The following is a 24,083-nucleotide window of genomic DNA, read 5'->3' as shown; positions in this document are numbered from 1 at the left end:
TCCCTCAAATAAATCCAAAGATGCTGTGCAGGTAAAACAAACACTGCTATTGGAAGTTAACTTCAGCATGAATAAGACAATCTGGCCTCCTGCTCCCCATCTATTCCCCCCAAAAAGAGCAGTTTTTCAAAGATCAAACAGTGATAACATTGACAGAAGTTTAAAACCTAAGAAAGTTGGGTGCAGTAGCTCATGCCTGTAATCTCAGCACTTTGGGAGGCCAAGGCGGGCAGATCACGAGGTCAGGAGATTGAGACCATCCTGGCAACATGGTGAAACCCTGTCTCTACTAAAAATACAAAAAAATTAGCCAGGCATGGTGGCTGGCGCCTGTAGTCCCAGCTACTCGGGAGGCTGAGGCAGGAGAATGACGTGAACCTGGGAGGCAGAGCTTGCAGTGAGCCAAGATCGTGCCACTGCACTCCAGCCTGGGTGACACAGCGAGACTCCATCTCAAAAAAAACAAAAACAAAAACAAAAAAAACTAAGAAAGTATTTCCAACATTGATTTCATAGAGTTTCTGTGAGGGTTACGTGAAATTATATATGTGAAAGGGCTTTGTTGCACATTGCTGAATTATATTTTGATGATAATTTTCTATTCTTTGAGACCAGGCTCTAGTATACAAAAAGCATGGACCTCTCACCAGGGTGCCATTTTTTAATGCTAACTTGTGCTACCTGTCCTTTGTGGCCTGGCAGGGAATCTTTGCTCATCAGTAGTCATTTAGGGACCCGAGATGGTATAGGGCAGCCACCACCATAAATATTACTTTTGCCATATCAAAAACATAGTTTTATGTATGGTTGATTCAATTCCCAGTCTTGTGACCTATGCATCTCATGTTGTAGTGACTCAAACCTGCTGGGTTATCCAGGACTGTAATTTTTTTTTTTTTTTTTTGAGACAGAGTCTTGCTCTGTCGCCCAGGCTGGAGTGCAGTGGCGCGATCTCGGCTCACTGCAAGCTCCACCTCCCAGGTTCATGCTATTCTCCTGCCTCAGCCTCCCAAGTAACTGTGACTACAGGTGGCCGCCACCACGCCCGGCTGATTTTTTGCATTTTTAGTAGAGATGGGGTTTCACCATGCTATCAGGATGGTCTCGATCTCCTGACCTCGTGATCCGCCCGCCTAAGCCTCCCAAAGTGCTGGGATTACAGGCGTGAGCCACCATGCCCGGCCCAGGACTGTAATTTTTAAAAACCCATGGTGAGATCTGGCTTCAGATATGACTGGATTCAGATATTCAGAAGATGTCATCAGCTCATTCTCTTGCTATCTCAGCACCATTTAATTCCATCTGAATTTATAATTAATGCTTTATAATTTATTATAATAACTATCAGAATGAAGGAGAGTAAAATCCTTTATTGGAATATAACACATGATTATTTCAAAGAGGAGTTGATCAGTGTTCCCCTGAGAGTAAGAATGCATTATATACAGTGTGGACATCTCCAGGGCCTTCCAAACATAAGTAAGTATACAGTTTCTGAAACATTTGTTTTAGTAACATATCTATACAAAATTAAACTAGGGAAGGTTTCCCTTCTCTTTGGTCTGACACCTCTTCCCATAAACAGAGCAGCTCTTACAATCATTTTGAGCTAATTAATAACTATAGGACATACCAAACAAACCCAAGTATTTCTCACATTTTCCTGTTTATGAGTGCCATATCATAAGCTCCAAGATAAGGGTCTGTTTTGGCTTTGTTCATATATATATATATATATATATATATATATATATATATATATATATATAAAATGAAAAGCATAACACAGAACAAAGCACAAAACTGTAGTTCTGATGAGAGACAATTTCTACTATTTGGGCAGATTACACAGAAGGTAAAGAATGATCTTTCCCTTTCTCTTGTTGAACAAACTATCATTTAAGCAAAGATAACCGAAGTTTAATCTTTTTAAATATAATATTTTGAATTAAAGATTTCATAGATTTTAATGAACTCACCAAAATCAAGCCAACTTTTGTCAAAATTTTAATACATTTTATTTCTTCTTTTCAGAATTCGCAGCTATTATAAAGCACAAGTAAAGTTCACTTTCCCCCAAACCTTCCAAAACTTACAGCATCCTCTCCAGTTTTATGCTTTAACTATCTTTTGCATTCTGCAACAACCACACATTTCACTCTAAGAGAAAAATAGTCCTGTTTTCTTTTGATAAACAAAAACATAACATTTTCTTTCTACATGTTTAGGGATCCCCAAGACCACCCCCAGGTTCAATGATTCACTAGAAGGATTCCCAGGACTCAGCATGTTGTCATTTTCTTGGCTGTGGTTTATTATAGTAAAAGGACACACAGCAAAACCAGTAAAGAGAAAAGGCTCATGGGGCGGCAAGGTCTGGAGGAAACAAGGAACAAGCTTCCCCGAGTCCTCTCCCAGTGAAGTCACACAAGACTTGCTCATTTGCCCCAGCAAGGAGTTGTGACAGCATGTGTGAAATGTGATCTATCAGGGAAGCTCAGTAGAGATTCAAATCCCAAGGTTTGTACTGGGTGCTAGTCACATAGGCAGTCTCTGTCTAGCATGTACCAAAACTCCAGACTTCCAGAAGGAAAGCCAGGTGTTCAGCATAAGCTTCATTGTTTTTACAGACAGTTTAGGAGCAGTGATCCACTTTAATTCTGGAATTAGCGGGAACGATCCCAAAGTTATCCTTCCCAGATGCCCGCCTGTGGCCAACCTCGTAGGCAAGTCTTTCTAAAGATAGCAGGCTCGGACTTGCTATGTTAACTTTTCTGCACAGTTTCGTTGCCACTATTGTTTTCATACAGCCTCCCAGCCACTCATATTAATCACAAATTTGCTAACCAAAGAAATTAACTGGGATGTAGATAATCAGAACTCTCTACATTAGACAGGCAACTTAGCAGATGAGCAAAACTCACAAACACACATAAAATGACCTCCTGCAGCCACACATCCCTTTTATACCTTCTTAGCACACACATTTCCTAGCTCTGTCTACTGAAACGGGCTAAAAGCAATGACATCTCAGTTGCAATGAGCCCAGATCTTGGTTTCTGATACTGTTCTCTGCTAGAAGGAACTAAGGCTCCTCAGAAAAATGGCTGATTGCAGGTCTGAGGGAAGGAAACTCCAAGAAGATCCTGGAACATCTTATTCCAGAAAAAAAAAAGCACTCAAAAAAATGATGAGGGTAGGTCACAAAGACACAGGAAGTAGCCCTCACTGACTAAATCCGGAACAATTTGAGCAGCAAAACAAGAAAATGATGAATTGTAAACCATTGAAAAAGTAGTAGTCCATGAGTTCACATTGATAATAAGTAAATAAATGAGCGATAACAGAGGGACACTTGCTTACTGCAGAATATCCTATGCCAATGGGTAAATGCGAAGGGAATGTTGGAGCTGGAAAACTATCATTTTGTAGCCATAACAGTAAAGACTGATTCAAGCAAGAATCAATGGATGCTAAATCTAAGGGGAAATTTTGATGAGGAACAGGATATTTGCATAGAATTGAAGTATCTTTTCCAGAGATTGCTTGTTATGATTAGCAATTGCAAGGCAAAAAATAATTATATAGTGGAAGAACTGGGAAAAACTTTGATTACATGATCAAAATTAATATGAGTAAGCGGCACATGGCCATTCTGTGCCTCAGATGTGATACCATGAGAAGGACACAGCATAATGTGTGTACTATTCTGGCTGGGAATGCATAACGGGAATCTAATCATGAGGAAATATTTGACAAACTCCAAAATGAGGACTATTAAAAGGACTGCATTCTTCAAAAATATTAATGTCACATAAGACAAGGAAAAGCTGAATAACTTCCAAATTAAAAGAGACTAAAGCATCATGACAACCAAATACAATACAGGATCTTTGACTAGGTCTTGTGTGAGAGAAAATCTCCTAAAGACATTATTGGTTCAATTTTTCAAAACTGGAATACAAGCAATAGAATAGATAAAAGTAATGTATTGATGTTAAATTTACTGCATTTGATAACTGTATCATGGTTGTGTAAAGTATTAATAATATCCTCATTATTGAGAAATGCATATTGAAGTATTTAGAGGTAAAGAAGAGTAATGTATGAAATTGAAATGATTCAAGAAAAATTTGTATATAGAAAGAGCAAATGATAAAACAAGCAGGATTAAACGTTAACTGTGTGTCAGTCTAAGAGGAACCTGGCTATCCTTTGTAATTCTGTTGCAGTCTTTGTGTAAATTTCAGGTTACTTTCAAATTTAGAAAAAAATTAAGTGAACACATATATTGACCCAAAGTTAGACCCATTCTGTAACATGAAAATACAAGGCAAAAATATATATAATACAACTATGTTAAAAGACCCTTTTTTCTATCTTACCTAAAACTTAACATCTCCAATGATTATCCATTAATAAGCTCTTTTTATTTTATTTTATTTATTTATTTATTTATTTTGAGACGGAGTCTTGCTCTGTAGTCCAGGCTGGAGTGCAGTGGCGCCATCTCGGCTCACTGCAACCTCCAACTCCTGGGTTCAAGCGATTCTCCTGCCTCAGCCTCCCTAGTAGCTGCGATTACAGGCGCCCGCCACCATGCCCGGCTGATTTTTTGTATTTTTAGTAGAGACAGGGTTTCACCATGTTAGCCAGGATGGTCTCAATCTCCTGCCATCGTGATCCGCCGGCCTCGGCCTCCCAAAGTGCTAGGATTACAGGCGTGAGCCACCGTGCCCGGCCTAATAAGCTCTTTTTTTTTCCTTTTCTTTCTTTCTTTTTTTTTTTTTTTTTTTTTTTTGAGACTGAGTCTGGCTCTGTCACCCAGGCTGGAGTGCGATCTCCGCTCACTGCAAGCTCCGCCTCCCGGGCTCACGTCATTCTCCTGTCTCAGCCTCCTCTCCTGCCTCCTGTCTCAGCCTGTAGCTGGGTCTACAGGCGCCCGCCACCATGCCCGGCTAATTTTTTTTGTAGTTTTTAGTAGAGATGGAGTTTCACCGTGTTAGCCACGATGGTCTCGATCTGACCTCGTGATCAGCCCGCCTCGGCCTCCCAAAATGCTGGGATTACAGGCCTGAGCCACCACGCCCAGCCAAGCTCTTTCTTAAAGAGAAGATATTTCCACCTTTAACTGACAAAATCCCAAAAATTTATGTCAAGAATTTACTTTTAAAAACTTCTCGAAGATCATTTAGAAAGATTGATAACCACATTGGAAAAAGTATAAAAAATTGCATAGACCCCTGAAAATATGATTATATACATTTTCTTTTTTTTTGTTGTTGTTTTTTTGAGACGGAGTTTCGCTCTTGAAGCACAGGCTGGAGTGCAATGGCGCAATCTCGGCTCACTGCAACCTCTGCCTCCCGGGTTTAAGCGATTCTCCTGCCTCAGCCTCCTGAGTAGCTGGGATTACAGGCGTATGCACCACCATGCGAGTTTCGCTCTTGTCCCCTGCGCTGCAGTGCAGTGGCACGTTCTTGGCTCACTGCAACATCTGCCTCCCGGTTTCCAGCAATTCTCCCACCTCAACCTCCCGAGTAGCTGGGATTACAGGCGCCTGCCACCATGGTGAGCTAATTTTTTTTTGTATTTTTAGTAGAGACGGGGTTTCATCATGTTAGCCAGGCTGGTCTCGAACTCCGGACCTCAAGAGATCCGCCCACCTCGGCCTCCCAAAGTACTGGGATTACAAGCATGAGCTACCGTGCCCAGCCTGATTATATACATTTTCAATAAACATTTATGAAAGTGGTATCAGGCCTTTTAGTAATCAGAAGACCAAAATAAATGAAAACGAAATAACATTATCCACTAACCAGAATATATAAAAGGAAGACTCACAAAATCAGGTGTTGGAAAGGACATCTAATTAGAACTCTCAAACTTGTGGTTGGGTTATATATTAGTCAAAAAAAATCTTTGGAATTAAAATTTAATTGATAAATTGTATGTATTTGTGCTATACCACATTTTACATACACACACACACACACATTGTAGAATAGCTAAATCTGTGTATATATATGTATAGCAACAGACAGACATTGTAGAATGGCTAAATCAAGCTACCTAGCATATCAGTTACCTCAGATACTTATCTTTTTTTTTTTGTGGTGAGAACATTTAAAATCTGCTGTCTCAACAATTTCAAGTATTACCACATTGTTATTAACTGTAGTCAACATGTTGTACAATAGAGCTCTTGAGCTTTTCCTCCTAGCTGACATTTTTAGTGACATGCGTTGCATTTGAACATATGCCGTTACTATGACCAAGCTATTTTATTTGTAGGGCTGTACTTAACTAAAATATCTATACATGTGTACCAAAAGAAATTAACAAGAATGTTCATAGTGGGTTTATTGCTAGTAGTCCCAAAATGGAAACAAACCAGTGTCCATCAACAGTAGAATTGATAGATGTGCCATATTCATGCAGAGCACCACCGAGCAGGGAAAAGAAATGAACTGCTTGGGCCGGGCACGGTGGCTCACGCCTGTAATCCCAGCACTTTGGGAGGCTGAGGCGGACGGATCACTAGGTCAGGAGATTGAGACCATCCTGGCTAACACAGTGAAACCTCATCTCTGCTACAAATACAAAAAAATTAGCTGGGCATGGTGGCAAGCGCCTGTAAGTCCCAGCTACTCGGGAGGCTGAGGCAGGAGAATGGTGTGAACCTGGGAGGCAGAGCTTGCAGTGAGCCGAGATCGCATCACTGCACTCCAGCCTGGCCGACAGAGCGAAACTCCATCTCAAAAAAAAAAAAAAAAAAAAAAATGAACTGCTTCATGAAACCACCTGAAGGAATGTCACAAATGTAATGCTGGGCCAAAGAAGCCACACACAAAACCATTCCTACTGAATGGCCCTCCATGCATCCATTTATGAAACAGACAACACTAATAGGGGCTGCTAAAAACCGGGTGACTGCTTTGGCAAGACGGATGGGCAGTGGTTAGGGAGCAGACCTTCAGGAGAGGGATTTCCAGATTGTTATTTTTATTTCATTTTCTTGGACTGTGTGGTAGCTCCAAGCATGTGTCCTCTTTGTGATAAATCACTGAGTAGTAGAATAATAGGATTCCTGTGTATATTATACTTTAATAAACATATTTGAATTCCTCTTTCCATTAGGACAAATAATATAAATCATAATAAATCTTTGCAGTTTTAATATTATTTCTAGTTGATGAAAAATAAGCCACCTGAAGGATTCCAAACTTGCGTATTTCAGTATAGAACTTACATGTTCTAATATATATTTCTAGAGATCCAAAACTGTCTGATTAATGTCATTTGAGTGTAAAAAAGCACAGTTATGTTTACAATTTGCTCTCTAATCTTTTACTTGAAGTTAAGCTAATTATCCACATCCATCAATGAAACTGCTTTCACAGAAGAGTCCAATCCATGGCATAAATGACAGGAACTTTAGAAAAGTCATTTCTTCTTCATTATTTATGTAAAAACATTAAATTTCTTAGAAACACAGGCCAGCAAACTCCCAGTTTAGTGTTGCTTTCATTGCTTTCTGTAGTCTTGTTACCAGAGAAGATTTTTATGTTCCAGAATTGCACAGAGGGAAAAACTGACTATTATGGTTACCACTGTGGCCATCAAGACAAGGCACTTGATTCCTAGGATCCCAGCGATGACCCTCCCTGGAGGTGATGGGAATTAAGAGACCTGCTATGGAAATTGTGGGGGCTGAGTAAACAGTATCTACAAATCTTTCTCTGTGTCTGATACTTGAAGTCCACAGGCAGTAAACAAGGGAAGACTGCAGAATAGGCAGGGAGGGATTCCATGAGCAAGAGCTGGAACCCCATAAAAATAAAGTGAAACCCATGTTCATGAAGCTAAACACAGGCCAGTAAGCCAGCAGTCAGAGAAACTAAAGGAAAAATCCAAGGAAAGGCAGAGCAATTACAGGCTTAGCTGCTGTTTCATGGCAGTGAGATAAGTCAGCAGATCAGCAACAAGTGTGTGTGTGTGTGTGTGTGTGTGCACTCCTGTTGACCCAGTTTCTGCTCTGTGGCCAGGCCCATGACCCTAGACGACCCCAGGTGTGCTCTCGATGACGTCTGCAGGGATGGAGCACTGCCCTTGCCATTGGGTATTGCACTGTGTGATGCCATCCTCGGGGCCCTCAGGGTGATGGAACCCAATAGGATTCCTTAGGCTTTCCTTTCAGATGGACAGGAAATAGATGATGTTCCATTGTCATTTTGTTTTCTTTCTTTCCATGGATTCTGTGACCATCTTCCTCGCCTCATTGACTCTGCCAGAAGGGGATTCCTGGTGGGGCAAGGGTAGCTGGTGGGAAATGAGGTACCAGGAAATTAGCAAAGGGTCTTCTGGCCATCTGGGGACAGTTCTCATGTGGTCCCTAGCCCAGTCTCGAGGGTTCTGGGCCGGTCACCCTGCAGCCTCGGTGCTGCGCCTCTGGATCCAGCCTCCGCAGGAAGAACCCTGGGAGACCCAGCAAAACGGGGTGCCTGGTCTGACAAACGTCCCCCCGTTCCTCTGGCTCTGCGACTCAGGAATAGGCCGAGACATCATGTCCAGGCAGTGCCAGGCCACCTCACTGCCCCCTTTGAGGTGAGCGCAGAGGGCTTTTGGGGGCGAGCATGAAGCTGGGCACCCAGAGCCTGAGGCCGACTGTCCCTCCCTGTGTCCTGGAGTGGGGGCCTTGACCCGAGAAGACCCCCAGGGGATGGCCTGTGGGTGCTGATGTGGGGAGGGGAGGTCTGTGGACTGAGGGGGGTCATTGGCAGGGGACATTGAGCACCACGGCTCAGGGTTCTGCTCAGTGGGGTCAGTGGGAACGTGGTCAGTGAAGGCCTGGCCAGTGGGGGCTAGGTGACTTCAGGCAGGGTTTGTCCTTGGAGCCTCCTTGCCGCCATCTGTAGTGGGAACGAGTCATGGCACTCCGGAGGGCTGCTGGGAAGAGGAGGTGAGCAGGTGTGTGGAATCCAGCCCTGCCAAACAGATCTAGCACTTTACAGCCTAGCTGAGTCCCCTGCTAGGGAGGGGACCTGCCCTTTGCCTTTTGCCCCCAACCCTCAACCTTCTGCCCCCTATCTTCCATCTGCAATCCCAGGAATGCCCTGGATGGGGAGGTCTGAGTTTAGGGAGCACCCGTGGATGCTCTGATGATGGCCATGGGTCCCGAGGGGTGAGAAAGTGACAAGGGTGACCCAGTGTCCTGGGTGCACATATGAGTGGGGCAGCCGGGCCTAGCCAGAGCAGTGACAAACGCATGCACACATGTGTTCACCCACATACACGTGCATGCTCACATGCACAAACACTGCACACACGCACGTTGGCACTTCAAGGGGTGGAGGGTGCTGACTCTGGTCCTGGCTGACCCAGGCAGGGGCCCATTGTGATGGGTGTCATGACCTCACAGTGTCACTGGTGCTGAGCACTCGCCCACCTGTCCGCTTGCCGTCTCTATGTCTGGAGCTCTTAGAGATAAGACATAGAGGTGTCTGGTTCTGAGAAAAGGAAGTTTTGCTAAGTGAGAGACACAACTGACTCAACTGACTCAGGTGAGTGTGACCTGCTCTGTTCCTTCCCTGCTGACCTGGGTACAGTCATTACCTGGTGGGCAGTGCTAGCCTCTGGGCAGGTGCCGAGGAGGGTCATCCCTGAGCACTCACCAGGTGCCTGTTCTGCACTGACCTGGTGGACTCTGTGGGGTGGGTGCTGTCCCCGAATGTACCCATTCCACAAGAGAGATGTCTAGGGTCAGAGAGGAGGTGACTGGCCAAGAGACCCAGATGTGATCCTGGGCTGTGCTCTCAGCCCTGCGCATGCCCTGGTCTCTGTGGCCCTAGATTCCAAATCTGCCCAGGGTTTTCTGGCCCCTGATGGGGCAGAGTCTGGCCCTGAAAGAGCCACTGGGATGGAACTCCTATGGGTGTGGTGGAGGGAGGTGGTGCTCGGTCCAAGTCTGTGCCCTAAGCTGGGTGTCCGCAGGAGGAGGTCTCACCAACTCAGACTTCACGTGCGGTCACTGAGGGTCTCCGTGGGACCCACTGGACACATGGGGTCCCTTGTCTGGGAGTAGGGAGCCCTCTGCCTGTGGGCAGTTGTGGTAGAGGACCTTGAACACTGCTGCTCTGGGGCCTGGGCAGGGAGGACTTGGACAGTGGGGACCTGGTCAGGAAGGCCTGGTCACTGGGGGACTGGTCAGCGAGGACATGGTCAGTGGGGAATTGGTCATCAGGGGCCTGGTCAGCAGAGGCTTGGCCACTGGGGCTTAGTCAGTGAAAAACTGGTCAGTGGGGACATGGTCAGTTGGAGCCTGGTCATCAGGGTCCTGATCAGTGAGGACCTAGTCAGAAGGCCTGGTCACTGGGAAAACGGTCAGTGAAAGCCTGGCCGGCAGGGGTCTGGTTAGTGGGGGCCTGGCCAGATGGTTGCTTGGTGACCTCAGGCACGGGGTTTGTCCTTAGAGCCTCCTTGCCTCCATCCATAGCAGAAATGAGTCATGGCACCCTGGAAGGCTACTGGGAGGAGGAGGTGAAAAAATGTGTGGAATCCGACCTTGCCACTCACACCCAGCATTTTACAGTCTAGCTGAGTTCCCCCTAATGAGGGGCCCTGTCCTGTGCCCTCTACCCCCTAGCCCCCATCTGCATCTTCAGGACTGCCCCGTGTCGGGAGTTCTGAGGTTGGGGAGGACCCATGGATGCTCTGATGCTGGCCACAGGCCTCAAGGGAAGGTGACGCTGATTAAGACTTGATGAGCACGTGGGTGCACATGTAAGTGGGACAGCCAGCCCTGGCCAGAGACGCTACTCGTGCACACACATGTTCACCCACATAAACGTACATGCTCACCTGCACAAACACATTTTGACACCTTAGGGGCTGGAGGACACCGACTCTGGGCCCTCTTGACCTGGGCAATGGCCCATTATGATGGGTGCCATGACCTCAAAATGTCACTGGTGCTGAGTGACTGCCCACCTGCCCACCCACTCACCTCTGTGTTGTGCAGCACTTGCACATAAGACACACACAGGTGTCTGGTTCTGTGGTGCATGAACGACTTTTCTAAGCGAGAGACACAGCAGCCTGAGCAGACTCAGGTGAGTGACCTCTGGGCAGATGCCGAGGAGGGTCACCCCTGAGCACTCACCGGGTGCATGTTCTGCACTGACGGCGTGGACCATCCTCTCCTTTGTCCTCACAGAGACTCTGTGGCGATGGGTGCTGTCCCCAAATGTAGCCATTCCACAGGTGAGATGTGTAGAGTCAGAGAGGCGGTGACTGGCCCAGGACCCAGATGTGACCCGGGCCGTGCACTCAGCCCTACCCTTTGCCATGCTGGACTTCAGCTTTGACCGCTGAGGCCTCTCTACCCTAGATTCCAAATCTTCCTTGAGTTCTGGAATTCAATGAGGCAGGGTCTGGTCCTGGAAGAGCCACTGGGACAGAGCCCCTGTGGGTGGGGTGGAGGGTGAAATTCTTGGTCCAAGTCTGTGCCCTAAGCTTGGTCCCCACAGGAGGAGGTCTCACCAACTCAGACCTAAAGTGCAATCACTGATGGTTGCTGTGGGACCCACTGGACACATGGGGTCCTTCATCTAGGAGTGGGGTGGGGAGCCCTCTGCCCTCAGGCAGTTGTGGAAAATGAAGGAGCCCTGGAGGGCTGCCTGGAGGGTGACAATCGTCTCTCCTGGTCAAAGAGGCTTGGGGACTGGAACCCTCCTGCAGCGTCCCATTCTCTCTGTCTGGTCCTCTAGAGGCCTTGCCTTCTGTTTGCCCCGTGTATTCCTGGGGGGGACGGTTCCCCCAGGTGTTCTCTAGGACTAAGGCCCCAGCGTTCTCTTGTTCTTTCTTGGTGACCCAGGAAAACAAAGTCCCCTCCTGTATTGACAGCTGGGAATTGTGGTGTCCACCGTCCTCGACCTGCGATGGGGTCTCCATGAGCACAGAGGCTGCTCTGGAGTCAATAGATCATCTTTTCCCCAAACCAAACTGCTTGGCTGGCGTTGTTCCTGAAGCGGCTTCACTGGCCAGAGTGAGTGAGAATTGGGGTAGAACGGAGCAGTCACCAGATGTCTTGCTTCCTACAGAAAACTGATTATATTCCTGGTCCCTGAACGATCCTATAGAGACATCCAGTCCCTGACTCCACCTGCCTCCAGGTGCCCAGAACAGCCCATCGTGGGGACTTCACCCTCAGCAAGTGGACGCCGTTTGTCCTGCCAGGGCAGGTGTGTGTCTGCCTTGGGGTGTTCGGGGACAATAGGCCTCTCTGTCCAGGTCCCCGTGTGCTCAAATCCTCAGGAAGGAGCCCACCACTGGTTGGAGGCAAGGACTTCAGAGATCTAGTCAGGGGTGGGGCCACTGAGTCTGGCCCCTTGTCATCTGGGAGGGGTAGTGGAATGGGGCTCACCAGACTGGAGTGTGTCTGGGAGTGCAGTGCATGTGGTTTGGCTGTTCTCTGGAGCTCTTGGGTGCGGGAGAGCCTTGGGATGACTTTGTCTTGCAGGATGGAGATGGATGAGGACCCGGATAACCTGCCTGCCCAGGGGCAAGGCAATATCATCATTACTAAGTATGAGCAGGTACAAGTTGGGCCGCTCCCTCGAGGGAGGCAGGGCCTCGCCTCTCCCGCTGTGCCCTGGTCACAGGGTCCTGGGCTTCCTAAGATCACAGGGTGGGGAGGGGCTGCCCACATCCCTGGGCCTCCCACACCTCTCACCTTACCCCCACTATCCTGGCCTCCTCTGGGTTTCAGGGACACCGAGCTGGGGCAGCAGTGGACTTGGGGCATGAGCAGGTTGATGTTGGAAAATACACCAATAACCTCGGGATTGTGCAGTAAGTCCTCTGTCCCCCCGACCCCAGCCACCAATCTCACCTCAGGGATGGGTTTTGTTTTTAGAAAGGCCTCTCTGAAGCAGGACATGTCTCCCTGGCTGGGCCAACCTCCTCTCCAGGATCAGAACTCCTCCCAGGCTCTCCTGTCGGTCCAGCCTGTGGTCAGGGTTAGGGCACAGCCTCATGACACATTTAGGGAGCTCGGGAGAGGGGGTAGGGACAGAGAGGGGACTAGAGCAGGCCCGTGGGCTCTCAGCACTGTGGTCTCCAAGTAAGCTGGAGAGGAGGGGCAGCCTGAGGATCTGGCCCTGTTCCCTTGGGGCCTGCCTTGGTGAGATCTGAGGGTTGTGGCCACAGGGCAAGAGGGCACCTGGCCTGGCCTCTGGGCAGTTGTATAGCAGATCTCTGAGGGCTCAGGGGGCTCAGCCATGAGGAAGGGGCATAGGGACAGTGAGGGCCTTGGCCCTGGCCCTGGTAGGTTGTGGAAGAAGAAGGGCAGGGCCCTGGCCTGGGCTTCTCACTGAGGCCAGGGGGACAACAGAGCATGCAACTGAAGGCATGCAGGGAAGGGACCTGGGCCTGGTAATGGGAGCCCAGCCTGAAGCCGGCCCCTCAGGACTCACAGGATGGAGAGAGGGAGAAGCCTGGGGGAGGGGGGCAGGGTGAGCCCCTGAGACCTGCCACTTCTGGAAGGCACCTGAACCAAGCCAGACCCGGGTGGAGCTGACAGCCGGGGGAGGACAACAGATGGGGTGGGCAGGGAACAGTGGCTCACCTGGGACCCCTCAGTGGGGGAACTTGGTCAGTCCCCAAGGCTCTGCACGGCCCTCCAGAGATTCTGCTTCCTGCTGGCTCAGTCAGCACTGCGCAGGGTGGATGGAGGGGCCAAGTCAGGGCAGGCAGGACAGTAGGGGAGGACAGCCAAGCATCCCATGTCCTGGTTTTTGCAGTGGCTGGGAGGAGGCTGAGGGCTGAAGTCCAATGACTCTGAGAGCCAGCTGAGGCTGGAGCAGGAGTGCTGGGGCCAGCCCCACTGCCTGCAGGGCCCTTGGTCATCCTTGTTGCCCTGGATGTCTCCCCAGCAGTGCTGGGCAGCCCAGTCAGAGAGTGGCCAAGGCATGGGTGTGGACGGATCTGGGAGGTCTCACTCAGAAGTTCTGAAAGGACAAGGGTCACAGAAGGGCCAGGGTGGCCGGAGAGAGGGTCATAGTGTCTGGGCTGGGCAGGATGGGGGAAGATGGGGAGCAGGCAGGGTGAGCGGCCAGGATGCAGGGAGAGGCAGGTGCACGCTGGGAGGTCAGACCTTGCAAGGCCCATGGGGAGTGTCAGATGGGATGGGCTCCAGGTGCATCCTCAGGGCACTGGGCAGTTCTCAGGCCAGGCTCCCTGGACTCTGGTGGGTGATGTGGTCACTCCTGAGGTACTGCTGTTAGTCAGGGCTTGGCCACCCACCCTGGGTGGCACCCATCCCATCTCAGAACTGGACTTTCTTAGCGTCCACAGAGGGTGTCACCTCCAGCCCAGGAGGAGCAGCACCGTTGTGCAGCCCAAGGCACCCCACGGGCTCCAAGTGTCCCCCCCACCCAGGGCCAGCCTTGAGCTCCCTCTTCTCCAAGGTCCCAGTGCCTTGCTAGTGTCAGATCCGCAGGGAGGCCCTTGCCTTCCTTCTCTGTGCCTTGTCCCAGGCTGAGGCTTAGGGTGGATGGGGATAGGCTGGTCCTTCCCTGGGGCCCTCTCAGGGAGAGGGATGGCTCCTGGCCTGGGCAGGTCCTCAGCTCTGCCTGGGTTGCCTTACAGTGAGATGGAGCTGCCCCGCGTCAGTGCCCTGGAGGTGAAGGTAAGAGCCTGTGCCTGCTGCGTGGGAGGCTGCTTCAGGGACTGGGAATCGGGTGGTCGGTAAGGCAGAGGGGGTGGCCTGTGGGCCTGTGTGGTGGTGAGTGGGCCACGGCTGTCACTGGGAGGGGTGGCCTTTCCTGCTGGACTCTGTTCCCATGAGGGCTTGACCAAAACCCAAACCAAGAACTGCAGTCCTGGCTCAGAGTCCACTGCCTGTTTGAACCAAGACCCCAGCTGAAGGCTGGACCTGACCAAAACTTGGGGCATTTATGGCCTGAGGATGGCATATCGTGGCATCACCAGTCCAGACTACCAGCTCCAGTTCCTTCAGAGGGTCTCAGCCCCTGGGGCCTGCCCTTTCCTGGCTTCTTCAGGTTGGGTCCCTTCAGGGCCCCAAAGCCCTGGACCCAGCATCCACGGGCCACTGTCAGACGCCTGGCAGCTCCGCTAACTCCATCTTGGCTCATTTGACAGCAAAGACGCAAGGAAAGTAAACGTACCAACAAGTGGCAAAAGATGCTTGCAGACTGGACAAAATATAGGAGCACCAAGAAGGTAACATGGGGAGGAAGTGGCCCGCGTGACTGCTCTCTGCAGAGCCAGGAGACAGGCGCCCATGGTTGTGACCTGGCACCGTCTGCCTCTCAGTGGGTGGGTGGTACCCCATCCTTGCCATAGGACTGCAGGCCTGTTCGCCAGCTTTCCTCTGCGGGGTCGCCCCATGTCCTTTCTCACTGGAGTGTTCTTCTGTCTGTAGCTGTCTCAAAGAGTATACAAAGTCATTCCCCTGGCGGTACGGGGCCGGGCATGGTCACTTTTGCTAGATATTGACAGAATCAAGTCCCAGAACCCAGGCAAATATAAGGTAAGTCCCTCCCACACTCAGCTAGGGCAGTACAAACAAGCTAGACTGTATCAGGAGCCCAGGACTCCAGCTGGAGGGAACGTTGAGCCTGGGTTGGGGGTGGGGGCTGTGGTCAGACGCACATCCTGGGCATAGATGGTAACTCAGGCACCACAGGTGCGCTGGGCTCTGCTGACCCTCCCTGGCGTCAGAAACAAAGTAAAAAGGAGCTTTCTGCAGAAGGAAACCTTCCTTCCTTCCTTCCAGAAGTGCTGACTGTGGGATGACTGCCGTTTGGGGCAGGGAGTCTTTTGTCTGTTCTGAGGCTGCTTCCTCCTCTTGGCCCCGCCCTACAGGTCATGAAGGAGAAGGGCAAGAGGTCCTCCAGAATCATCCACTGCATCCAGCTAGATGTCAGCCACACCCTGCAGAAACACATGATGTTCATACAAAGATTCGGAGTCAAGTAAGGCCAATGGGGCTTGCAGGGGTCCCAGGGAAGATGGGGCAATCCAGAGGAATGAGGTTGTCCCCAGGGCAGAGGCCAGGGTCAACCAGGAGAGGTGCCAGAGCCACCAAGGGCTCTCCTGGCCCAGGGAGCAGCCGGCACCATGGACTGAGCACCTCCCGGCTCTAAGCCCTGGGCCGGGCTGGGACATGTAGGGCCAGAACCCAGGTGACTCCCAAGGAGATGGAAGGCAGAAAAAAAAAAGAGTCATGCAGATGGTGAAAAGTGCTCTCCATGACCCACAACTATCCAGGATAGGGACCCATGGGAAGGTGGCACGATGGCAGGGCTTGGGAGCCTTCCCAGGCAACACTGACTGCCCAAAATACTAGAAAGGATGCGGGGCCCCGGAAACTCTCATCCATGGCTGGTGGGAACGTGACAGGGCACAGCCATTTTGTAAGTCACATGGGCTGTGGCTCACAAAGCTCAGTGGCCTCTTACCACACATCCCCAAAGTGTGACAGATATTGGCCACACTGATTTGAAAACTGACGTCCAAGTAAAACCCACATGTGACGTTCACCGCTTGATTGGTTGTAACTCACACCCGGAGGCTACAGAGATGATCTTCAACATGGGAACTAAGGAGGAAGGGGGTTCCACTCTTCAGACAGAGGCGACTCAGTGAGGAAAAGGAACGAACCCCCAATGCCCGCAGGAACATGGGTGGATCTTAGATGAGTATTGCTGAGGGAATGACGCCAGACCCAACAGGCTACCACCATGGGATTCCAATTCATTGGCCATTCTGGGAAAGGGCAAACCATAGAGACAGAGAACAGATCAGGATGGCCAGGGGCTGACAGAGCCGGGAGACGTTGGCTGCAAAGGTGACATGCTGGGGACTTGGAAGATGAAGGAGCCGCTCTGGGAGGGGCTGCAGTGGTGGACGGGAGGCTCTGCACATTAGTTCAGAACCGTGGAACTGCACGTCCCAAAGACTGGACTTCTGTGTGTGCAAACTGAGAAAAAGGGGAAGAAAAAATCAACCAGAGTGAAAAATGATCACTGATCCAACTGTACACCTACGACATTGCATTGCAAGGAATGTGGATTTTACTGAAAAAAATTCCTAAAAACTCAGGTGTCCTAAAGAGCTCACTGCTTATTTGGGGGGATCATCTGAACCCAGAATTGTGTTCGTTATTTGGGTTTGTAGACAAAATGAAATTGACAGCGTCTGCACACAAAAAAACAAAACCCTCTTTCCCCTCTTTTCTAGGCAGCAGGAATTATGTGACATCCTCGTGGCCTATTCTGCATATAACCCTGCGAGTATTCCCGGGCAGCAATATTCCTGGGACATGTGCCCATATTCACAGGTATGGGTGTCTCTCGGGGGTGTTGCAACTTCTTGAAAATTCAGTGTTTGTCCACCAGGACGTAGTAGGCAGGACTTCAGCTCGCTGCTGGCAGAAAAGGGTTGAAGCCCAGACTCCTGGTGTCACATGGACCCAATCACCACGTCTCAGATGAAGAAATGACCTTCCCCTCCTGGTGTTGCCCCAAAGCCTAGGAGCTTGGCAGGGTCCCACACAGGATGGTCCTTGTAGGAGACAGGTTTGACAAGTTGCTGAGGTGCCTGATGGGCCAGGCACTTGTCATGAAATGAGTTTGCATCCTGGGGGAGCCTCTTCTTCACTGGAAACCTGGCAAGGATCCAATTTCCCCTTTGCCTGAACCCCATAGGAGCATAGCAGATAGGGAGGGGGGTCACCCAGGTGGCTGTTCCTGCTTGGCCCCCACTTTCCAGACCATTCCAGGCAGGGAGAGCTGCTGAGCTGACTGCATGAGCTGCCCACATGGAGGACCCAGCCACCCCTTATGTCCGGCAGGCAGCCCTTGGGCTGTTGCAGGACCTTTTGTGTGGTGGTCAGCGCCCCGCCGCCTGCCCTCGTGGCAGGTGCAGTTCACAGGTGCTGCCCCAGGCCTGGCACAGTGGCCTCCCCAGCCTGGCCCAGGGGAGGGAGCATGAACAATCCCTGACTGTGCCCTTTTGGGCCATGTGAGCTTGGACACTTGCTGCAGGAGTCCCCCCATGCTCCTTGTCAACTGAGTTGTGCGTGACCTGCTCAGTCCTCATGTCCAGTGCCAAGGGAGGGGTGCAGAGGCTGCACCTCAAATCCCCTGGGGCCTGAGGCAGGTGTCCCCAAAGACCTATGCCACCTCTGGTGACATAAGTCCTCCCAGGTGGCCTCAGTCCTCCTAGGTGACATCCTTCCACGGTGACTCTGGCTCTTGCAGGAGGTGGGCTACCACAGGGACCTGAGCCGCATCACTGCCATCCTCCTCCTGTGTCTGCCAGAGGAAGATGCTTTCTGGGCGCTTACCCAGTTGCTCGCTGGTGAGAGGCACTCCCTGCAGGTAGGTGGACAGCTGCCCCCGGGGCCTTACACAGCCATGCCAGGGGACAGCCACCCTGGCCAGTGACCCTGACTTCCAGGCAAGGTGCCTGCATTGTATCCCAGCTTGTTTGGAGTCTCCAGGATGTCCCTGCTGAGGTCCTACAGCAGCCTGGGTCTGGACAGGAACCCCCTCACCTCAAGTCAGACGCCTTTCATCCCTAACATCAGAGGGCATGGATACCTCCCCCCTGGCTGCCCTCTGTCGCCCGAAGCCAGCCCCAACTTTGTGCAGGCACCACTCACCTCCCTGAGTGTCTTCCTGCCTCCCAGATGGCTGTGCTCCCAGCCACCCTCCCTCCCTACAGATGGGCCAACAAAGCCAAGATGGAAGTGTCTGCCCATCCCATGTCCCCCAGCCTGACCCCCACATCCAAGAGATAGCCACATAGCCCCCAGCTCCCACCCTGTTCTCCCCACTGGCGCCTGCCTTGTGGTGTCAAATGCAGGCTGCCCTCCTGGCACCTGGACCCAGGAGGCCGCTAGGCAGTGCCTCCAGCCAGGGACCTCCTCCCCAGGGCTGAGGCTACATGCTGGGGTCACCACATGGGAGGGAGGGAGGCCTCGGGGTCTGGGGTCCCCTGCCCTGCCCAGCTCTTCCAGCTGATGCCTCCACATTTTGGGCGTGGGGTCTGGTGGGGTGATGGGTCGGGGGCTTCTCAGTATTCTACAGCCCAAATACTGCCCGGCTCGAGAGGCTCCTATCGCACCAGGAGCAGGTGCTGCACAAGTCCTTCCCAAAGATCATGAGACACCTGGTGAGTGGATGACACCCTCAGCTCCTAACCAGACGCCCTGGGCCCCATAGGCCAGGGGAGGCTCAAGTCCCTCATGGGGCTGGCAAGAGGCTGAGTCCCAGCCACGGCCTGACCTGGGATGGGGATTCCCCATAGATTCAGCGTTGGGTTTCCTTTTCCTGCCCTGGCAAAGGCAGAGGCGCTGGGACCAGGGCCGAGCTGCAGCTGAGCAGGGCTAAAAGAAGTGTGTCCACCGGGCGTCCGTGCATGGGGCAGGTGTTGGAGCCCTGGCCACCGCCCTGGGTTGTGCCATTAAGGAAGGTCTGCAGAGGGGCCTGGAAGTGGGAGGATTTCAGGGCAGCCCAGGGGGCCCTGAGCACGTCTGCTCCTCCCTTCAGGGCAAGGAAGGGCTGTGCATTGAGGGTTCCATGCTGACGAGGCTCCTCCGGTGTTTCCTTGATGGGGTAAGGAGGCACAGGGAGACCCCAGCCCTGGGACTCTCCTGCCCTGCAGTGCCCGGCACCCCCAGCCCAGGGGTCCAGCTCCCCCAGGAGGACAGGCAGGTCCCTGCAGGGCTCACAAGCCAGGATCTGCCCAAGAGGGGGCATCCCATGGCAGAGGCCAGGGCTCAGGCCCAGCCTCATGGGCAGACTGGGGCAGGACCCGACTTGCGAGGGCCCAGGGAAGCCCAAGTCCTCAGGAAGCCCTCTTTCCAGAAGCCACAGCGCAGTTGAGATGAGTCCCTCACAAGGAGCTACAGGACCTTGTCTGACTCAGTCTTTTGGGGGTCTCATCCCATGGAGAGGGGTCCCCAGCACTCCAGGGGCCTGAAACCCCAGTGGGCTCTGCTCAGGCCACTGGCCCCAGCTTGGAAAGGCCAGGTTCTCCCACACTTGCTGTCCCCACAGAAATCCTTCGGGCTCACCCTGAGACTGTGGGATGTGTTCATCTTGGAGGGCGCGCGGGTACTGACAGCCATGGTGCATGCATCATTCAAAATACACAGGAGTAAGTCCCGTGTGCCCGAGGGTGCTTGGGGGAACATGTGGGACAGACCCCGGCTGGCCTGAGGGAAGTGTCCTTACACTGCCTGCTCCATCCGGGTTGGGAGGTCTGGCCTGCTGGGCTGGGCAAGTCATGATGACACTGAGTCCATCCCCCACATGACCCAGATGAAAATCAGGAGTGTGGTGAGCACTTCCCTGCCCTGCCTTCCCCAACTGTAGCCTCCTGTGCACAGCTGAACCCCAGGGTGGCCAAAAAGGACCAGACATCACCCAGTGGGAGGTGGGCCTGGTAGAAATGGGGTGCAGGCACTGTCCCCTCCCAGGGAACCCTCCTGGCCTGATGCCCACCCTCTCCCTAGAGCACCTCATGAAGCTTTCCTGGAGCACTGTCTGGGAGTTTCAGGAGCGACTCTCTCAGAGCTGGGCCCTGGAGGACAACGCGGTCCTCAGGAACCTTCAAACCTCTATGAAGGAACTCACAAAAAAACACTGGGACCTGCCACCCCCAGGTGGGCTCTAGCACCAGGTCCCCTCTGGAGTCACCCTCTGGGGCAGTCAATGGTTGGGGGTGTCCTGGCCCCACCAGCCCTCCTACCTGGTCTTCCTCCTGCACCTCTTCTTCCTCCTCTTCCTCCTCTACTCCAAGAAAGTCAGGTGGGTCTGCCAGTCCTCAGGGCGCCGTGGCTCACACCTGTAATCCTAGCACTTTGGGAGGCCAGGTGGGTGGATTACGAGGTCAGGAGATCCAGACAATCCTGGCTAACACGGTGAAACCCCGTCTCTACTAAAAGTACAAAAAATTAGCTGGGCGTGGTAGCAGGCGCCTGTAGTCCCCAGCTACTCAGGAGGCTGAGGCAGGAGAATGGCGTGAACCCAGGAGGCGGGACTTGCAGTCAGCCGAGATCACACCACTGCACTCCAACCTGGGCGACAGAGCGAGGCTCTGTCAAATAAAAGAAAAGTCAGATAACAAAGGTTTGCCACAGAGGCATCTAAAAAAGTAGGGGGCCGAACTATTCAGAACTCAGAGGCTTCAGATTCGAAGATGAGGCCAAGCAGGAGACTCCTGACCCACTGAGGGCAAGGGAAATATGTGGGGTTGCTGGGAGAAGATGTCATAAAGGTCCACTCCTACCTCGTGGTATGTCACAGAAACACACACTTGTATAGCTGTGCACATCTTCTCTCCACCGATTATAGTATTTCTTTCCATTTGTGACTCCAATCACGCAGGGAGCTTGCTACAAAATGCACATTGCTATACCATAGCCTGGGGCTTGCAATCCAAGGCTGGCAAGGATTCCTGCACGTCAAGGGCCTCAGGTGACTTTCATGCACACCCAAGTCAGAAGGCTCTCCTGAATCCTGGATGTCACCTTCCTGCCCAAAAAAGGAGGAATGAGGGTCAACCAGCAGCAGACCAGTCACAAAAAGAGATGAAATGTGAGTGCATGGCCTTCCTGATACCCAGACAAAACTTTGGGCACAAAGCCAGGCTGCAGCTCTGGCCACTGACTTGGACCAGGGATGCCCCCATGCAGGCCGGTGTGCCCTGGCTGCTCTTGATACCCTCTGGCTCCTGACACCCTCTCTTCGGCTGCCTGCGTTAGGAAGGGAGAACCTGCCAGTTTTCAGAAGAAAATGTAGCTTTATTATAACATAGGAAAGACTGCAAGTTATTACGGGAGGAGGAGGAGGCCTGAAACAGCTCCTGAAAATGAGAGGGAAAAGGAAGGTGTAAATATGTTGGTAATAAAATCTCCAACCACAGCATAGTCATGAGAATGTTTTTGTTACAATTTTTGTTCTCAAGGTTATAGTAAACAAAACAGTCACTTGAATTGTCAAAAGAGCAGCAGTTTTGCACAATGAAAAGCATACACACCAAGCCAGAATACAATAGCACTCAGGTCTATATGTTGCAGTGGTCCTAGTGCCAGAGGAAACCTCCAGGGAGTTTGTAGTGACCCTCCAGGGAGCCCAGGCCCATGGAGGGCCCTGGGGCTGGAGGGAGGCCAGCAAACCACTCAGCTCAAAGCACTCCCTTCAGGCACCTGAAGAGGGAAAGCCCATGTGTCTTCCTGTGAAGCACTGAATGGGCAGCTGGCATCTCAGAAATGCAGGCGATTTTTCATACACTGGTGTGAATGAGTCTGGGGCACCCAGGGGGTCCCGCAGTGGTCAGACACACTTTGAAACAATCAACACCTACACAGGAGGTTACTAGGAAACAGGAAAAATGTTTTCCTGAATTTCATAGCAGATTGGGAGCTAAAGGAAGAGATTCCCAAGCCCATCATGGAAATATTTTGTTTTAACAAAGTAAATTCACAAGAGCACATCAAACACAAAACCTAATGCAAGGGGCAGTGCCCAGGGCCACTGCCTGCCTCCGGTGAGAAGTTCTTTAGCAGCAGTCACAGGGCAATGCTTAGAAAGGCAATGCCACAGTGAATAAGGGGGATTAACTTGGATCCAAAAGTGTAGGATAATGCCCACCAAGAACGCACGTGGCTCCATCTCTCTTCCCAGTTCTAATATTCTCAGAGCAGCAGCCACCCCTGAACACAAGGGGAGACAGGAAAGGGCCCAGGGGTGTGGGGATTTATTCCTGGTTTCTTTATTATTTTCCACTGGTCTGTGTGTCTGTTTTTATGCCAGTCCATTGCTGTTTTGATTGCTATAGTTCTGTAGTATAACTTGAAGTCAGGTAATGTGATGCCTCCAATTTTGTTCCTTTTGCTTACGGTAGCTTTGGCTATTTTGGGTCTTTTGTGGTTTGTTTGGATTATTTTTTCTACTTCTGTGAAGAATATCATTGGTATTTTGACAGGGATTGCATTGAATCTGTAGATTGCTTTGGGTAGTATAGACATTTTAACAATATTGATTCTTCCGATCTATGAACATGGAATATATGTCAATTGTGTGTGTTCTCTTCAATTTCCTGCATCAGTGCTTTATGGTTTTCTTTGTAGAGATTTTTCACTTCTTTGGTTAAGTTTATTCCTAAGTGTTTTGTTTTATTTATATCTATTATTAATGGGATTTCTATCTTAATTTCTTTTTTTAGATTGTTCACTGTTGGCGTAGAGAAATACTACTGATTTTCGTATGTTAATTTTGTATCCTGCAACTTAACTAAATTTGTTTAACTATTCTAATAGTTTTCTGGTGGAGTCTTTAGGTTTCTCCAAATAGAAGATTGTATCATCTGCAAACAAAGAGAATTTGAGGTTTTCCTTTCCAAGTTGGATGCAGGGCTGTTATTTTATTTCAGGCCATTTTCCAAGCTCAATGGTTTTTGTCAGAATTCAGTTCCTGTAGTTACAGGACTGAAGATTCTGGTTTCTTTTTGCCTGTCAATGGAGAGTTGTTCTCAACTCCTAGAGGCTGCCCACCATTCTATGGCATGCAGCCTTCCCCACAGCATGGTAATTGTTTACCATGGAAGAAAATCTTAGAAGAAATCTTCATATCACCTACCATACAGTTCCCTCTAAATTTCAAATGTTCATATTTTCCCTAAAGGCAAAATATATTTACTCCCTCTCAAAGATTTCATCTCATCATCAGCTCAAATCCAAAGTATTGTTATCTAAATCATATCATCTAATCACCTCAAAGTCCAAAATGGCCCCTAAACATCATAAACTTGAAGTTCAAAATCTTACCTTCTAAACGTTCTAAATCAGGTGCAGATGGGTACAAATCATTTAGTGCAGCTCCTGGGGGTACACTTTCAACTTGTGGACCTGTGAAGCTAAAGAAACAAGTTATTTTTTCTGACAATCTGTTTGGGTGAGCAGACCCAACACCAGATCTTGGGGGTTAGGGCTACAAAGTCTGGCGGAGTTAAAGGAATGAGACAAGAGTACATAGGTTGGGTCCAGG

At 50.6% G+C, this 24,083-nt stretch overlaps 2 protein-coding genes across 3 annotated transcripts in view; both read left to right on the top strand.

Moving 5' to 3' along the window:
- The window catches only part of ZNF286A (zinc finger protein 286A), a 38,562-nt gene extending 26,333 nt beyond the window's left edge, over positions 1-12,229 (top strand). Inside the window, exon 6 of the mRNA XM_034942330.3 lies at positions 12,102-12,229. The gene's annotated coding sequence lies outside the window, so the exon portion shown is untranslated. The remainder of the gene's footprint in view (positions 1-12,101) is intronic.
- On the top strand, positions 12,113-23,401 carry TBC1D26 (TBC1 domain family member 26). Of its 2 annotated transcripts, XM_055101262.1 has the most exons (14): positions 12,113-12,242; positions 12,521-12,596; positions 12,770-12,852; positions 14,650-14,689; positions 15,163-15,243; positions 15,446-15,553; positions 15,889-15,998; positions 17,266-17,365; positions 18,288-18,387; positions 19,109-19,203; positions 19,581-19,646; positions 20,091-20,190; positions 20,549-20,698; positions 21,423-23,401. In XM_055101262.1, the coding sequence occupies exons 2-14, from the start codon at positions 12,522-12,524 to the stop codon at positions 21,770-21,772; spliced, it is 1,458 nt and encodes a 485-aa protein (XP_054957237.1). In that variant the 5' UTR covers positions 12,113-12,242; position 12,521; the 3' UTR covers positions 21,773-23,401. The 2 variants fall into 2 exon arrangements, with proteins under 2 accessions (XP_054957237.1, XP_063454794.1); XM_063598724.1 differs by lacking the exons at positions 20,091-20,190; positions 20,549-20,698; positions 21,423-23,401 and having other exon boundaries at positions 18,288-18,407; positions 19,581-19,622.
- The last annotated feature ends 682 nt before the right edge of the window (positions 23,402-24,083 follow it).

The sequence above is a fragment of the Pan paniscus genome, chromosome 19 (assembly GCF_029289425.2).
Source record: "Pan paniscus chromosome 19, NHGRI_mPanPan1-v2.0_pri, whole genome shotgun sequence".
NCBI lineage: Eukaryota > Metazoa > Chordata > Mammalia > Primates > Hominidae > Pan > Pan paniscus.
This window is presented reverse-complemented; position numbering and strand designations above follow the sequence as displayed.

Coding starts and splice junctions, on each gene's coding strand:
- TBC1D26 (XM_055101262.1), top strand. CDS start 12,522: ATGGAGATGGATGAGGACCCGGATAACCTGCCTGCCCAGGGGCAAGGC. Junction 18,388..19,108: donor GCTTACCCAGTTGCTCGCTG/GTGAGAGGCACT, acceptor GGGGCTTCTCAG/TATTCTACAGCCCAAATACT. Junction 19,204..19,580: donor CAAAGATCATGAGACACCTG/GTGAGTGGATGA, acceptor TCCTCCCTTCAG/GGCAAGGAAGGGCTGTGCAT.